The 3,963-nt window shown below is 37.9% G+C and overlaps 1 protein-coding gene across 8 annotated transcripts in view; it reads left to right on the top strand.

Moving 5' to 3' along the window:
- The window catches only part of LOC109377894 (zinc finger protein 82 homolog), a 65,083-nt gene extending 61,572 nt beyond the window's left edge, over positions 1 to 3,511 (top strand). For 6 of the 8 annotated variants that reach the window (XM_019634366.1, XM_019634370.1, XM_019634368.1 and 3 more), the window contains one exon: positions 774 to 3,511. In XM_019634366.1, coding sequence (XP_019489911.1) covers positions 774 to 2,131 — 1,358 coding nt within the window. In that variant the 3' untranslated portion in view covers positions 2,132 to 3,511. The remainder of the gene's footprint in view (positions 1 to 773) is intronic. The other 2 variants (XM_019634374.1, XM_019634375.1) reach the window with 2 other exon arrangements.
- Positions 3,512 to 3,963: the final 452 nt, after the last annotated feature.

Here is a 3,963-nt window from a genome sequence, read left to right as displayed (position 1 = left end):
TTTTTTTTTAATTTATTTTTTTTTTAGCTGAGCCATCCTGCCACCTGTTGGCAGCTCAGCAGCAGCTCAGCTCGGGCCAGGACTTGAACTGCTGTTGTTCAGAGCTCACACTCTTGAGCGAGCTCTTAACCAACTGAGCCACTCGGCCCAGCATTTGAGCCTTTAGTGTGTCATAATCTTTTTGCTGGTGGAGGGTAGCATCAAAGATCACTGATCACAGATCATCATAACAAATATAATAATGAAAAAGTTTGAAATATTGCAAAAATTACCAAAATCTGACACAGATACATGAAGTGAACAAATGCTGTTGGAAAGATGGCACTGAAAGACTTGCTGGATGTAGGGTTGCCACAAACCTTCAAGTTGTAAAAAACATAATATCTGCGAAGTGCCATGAAGTGACACACAATAAAAGGAGGTATGTCTGTACTTAATCACCAGTCTCACTTTCTTTTTTTTTTCTTCTTTTTTTTTTTAGCTGAGCCATCCTGCCATCTGTTGGCAGCTCAGCTTGGGCCTTGAATCGAACCGGTGACCTTGTTGCTCAGAGCTCACACTGTCGAGTGAGCTCTTAACCAACTGAGCCACTCGGCTGGCCCACCAGTCTCACTTTCTTACATCAACTCTCATTTTTCCTGGTGTTCTCTTATGCATTTTTTTCTCTCAAATTCTATAACTATTTTTAGAATTTCAAAGGAAATTACTTTGGTATCTTTTATTTTTACTGTTAGAAAAAGGGACTACATGTTTGCTTTCTTGTTGTCTTTCAGATTTGGAGACAAGATATGAGACCAGGAAATTATCTTCAGAAAATGACATTTATGAAATAAACTTATCCCAGTGGAAGATAATGGAAAGAATTAACAACCATGATCTTAAGGATCTCATTTTAAAAAACAATTGGGAGTCCAAAAGAAAATTTGAAGGACAAGAGGGATATTTTGGTCAAGTGAAAATTACATCTCAAAAAGTGTCCTCTTACCAGAAACGCACATCTCTTACTCCACATCAGAGAATTCATTTTGTTGAGAAACCCTATGAATGTAAGGAGTGTGGGAAGGCTTTTAGGGTACGCCAACAACTTACTTTTCATTACAGAATTCATACTGGTGAAAAACCCTATGAATGTAAGGAATGTGGGATGGCCTTTAGACAGACTGCCCACCTTACTCGACATCAGAGACTTCATTCCGTTGAAAAACTCTATGAATGTAAAGAATGTAGAGAATCTTTCATATGTGGCCCAGACCTTAGAGTACATCAGAAAATTCATACTGGTGAGAAGCCCTATGAATGTAAGGAATGTGGGAAGGCCTTCAGAGTGCGTGGACAGCTTACTCTCCATCAGAGGATTCATACTGGTGAGAAACCCTATGTATGCACAGAATGTGGAAAGGCCTTTAGACAATATGCACACCTTACTCGACATCAGAAGCTTAACAATGCTGACAAACTCTATGAATGTAAAGAATGTGGGAAGGCCTTTTTGTGTGGCTCTGGCCTTAGAGTACATCACAAACTTCATACTGGTGAGAAACCTTATGAATGTAAGGAATGTGGGAAGGCCTTTAGAGTGCGACAACAACTAACACTCCATCAGAGAATTCATACTGGTGAGAAACCCTATGAATGTAAGGAATGTGGAAAGACCTTTAGTCGTGGTTATCATCTTATTCTTCATCACAGAATTCATACTGGTGAGAAACCTTATGAATGTAAAGAATGTTGGAAGGCATTTAGTCGTTATTCACAACTTATTTCACATCAGAGCATTCATATTGGTGTTAAACCCTATGACTGTAAGGAATGTGGGAAGGCCTTTAGACTACTTTCACAACTTACACAACATCAGAGTATTCATATTGGTGAGAAACCCTATAAATGTAAGGAATGCGGGAAGGCCTTTAGATTGCGCCAAAAACTTACTCTACATCAGAGCATTCATACTGGTGAAAAACCCTTTGAATGTAAGGAATGTAGGAAGGCCTTTAGACTTAATTCATCCCTTATTCAACATCTGAGAATTCATTCTGGTGAGAAACCCTATGAATGCAAGGAATGTAAGAAGGCCTTTAGACAACATTCACACCTAACCCATCATCTGAAAATTCATAATGTAAAAATGTAAGAAAGCCTTCAGTCCCTTGTTATAGAACATGCTAGGAATGTAGGAATTAATCCCTTTTGCTTCATACATGCAGTAATTTAATATATTCTACCATTACTCAAACCTGATAAACTTCACATTCATTCTAAAAACTAATAACAAATGTGGGAAACACACTTATCTCTATCCCATTACTTTCCAACTTATGTTATATTGAACAAGATGCTTAACTGCTCTGTGCTGTAATTCATTCGTAAAATGATAATATGCTGTGACAGAGTAGAAATTATCACAAATTCACTGATACTTCTCCCATAAAGAGGTGGAATCCACATCCTTTCCCTTTGAATCTGGGCAGACTTTGACCAGTAGAATATAGTAGAAATACTGCTGTGCCAGTTTCTGGACCCAGGGTTTACTTGTAGATTTTACTTCATCTCTTGAGATACTCTCTCAAGTTCAGATCCTAAATTGTAATGTTAAGAAGTCTGTCTACACTATTGAAGGGACCACATGGAGAGGCCCAAAGACAACAGAGAGTGAGAGGTACTCTGCTTGGTCCAGCCTTACAGACATGTCCACCAAGACACCAGACATTTGAGTGAAATAGTTTTGGATCGGCCAGACTAGCCACCAGCAGAATGCCGCTGGGTGACTCAGTTGATGTTATACAGAACAGAATTGTCCAACTGAGCCCCTGCTCAAATTCCTGACCCACAAAATCATGAGATATAGTAAAATGGTTGTTTTAAGCCACTAAATATTGTTTTGTCATTATTAATATTACTCTTGAAAATTCATAAACATGGGCACAGTGAATATGGAAATGCCTTTCACCAACACTCATCCCTGTTGGACTTCAGATAACCTATTGTTAAAATAGTGAAAGTGAGAAATGCTTTTTCAATTCATTAAAAAGCAGATTTTCTGCAATATATATTCTGTGACCTCGGTCTAAATTTAATTTGAAATTAACAAAGGATTACATAAAAAGAAACTATTTAGAAATTTAAAATCACCTGTATTATAACTCCTACAATAATTTTTTTAAAATATTGCAGCCTTTTTTTTTAATGCTCAAATTGTCTTATCTTTGGCCAGATAGTCCCTCAAATGGGCTCCTGTGTCCTTTGGTCATGACCACTGTAGCCTTTGATAACTTCTTATTTTTCTAACCAAATGCATTGGTCAGCTGTGAAGCATATTAGGACATTTATTGGTAAATAAATGGGGGAAATGGAGCATTTATCTCATCTTCCTTTATGAACCATATTTTAAGACACCCAAAAGTTGGTGAAGGAAGTTCTGTATTATTAGAGAACTCCAGCAAATAAAAGTAAAAGGAATGATAGAATTTGAAATATCGCACTTTTTTTTTAAGCCATCCTGCTACCTGTTGGCAGCTCAGCGGCTGCTCAGCTCGGGCTGGACTCAAACCGCTGTTGCTCAGAGCTCAAACTCTTGAGCGAGCTCTTAACCAACTGAGCCACTCGGCCGGCCCACACTTTTTAATTTATGAAATAATGGACCNGGTGGAGATATTTTTCTATTGTTGGCTATTTTCTCAGTGAAATAGGAACGATGATGATGACTAGATTGTGAGGATTATTCATTGTGGACTTATTCAGGATGTAATTAAAATTGGTTCTCAGAAGTATAGTTCCTTGAATGTCAAGTTTTATTATTTTCAGATCTTTGTGCACTGTCCCCAGTGTTGAAATGCAAACAGGAGACGTTAGAACCAAATCATCTATATCCCAGACCTTCTTGTATCACCAAAGTGTTGATGTAAGAAACATCCAACCTGAAGAGAATCTTTATAAAAGCCAAAACTGACGATAATGCCAGGAAGC

The sequence above is a fragment of the Hipposideros armiger genome, unplaced genomic scaffold (assembly GCF_001890085.2).
Source record: "Hipposideros armiger isolate ML-2016 unplaced genomic scaffold, ASM189008v1 scaffold_1611, whole genome shotgun sequence".
NCBI lineage: Eukaryota > Metazoa > Chordata > Mammalia > Chiroptera > Hipposideridae > Hipposideros > Hipposideros armiger.
The sequence above is the reverse complement of the archived record's forward strand: the minus strand, read 5'-3'. Positions and strand labels throughout refer to the sequence as shown.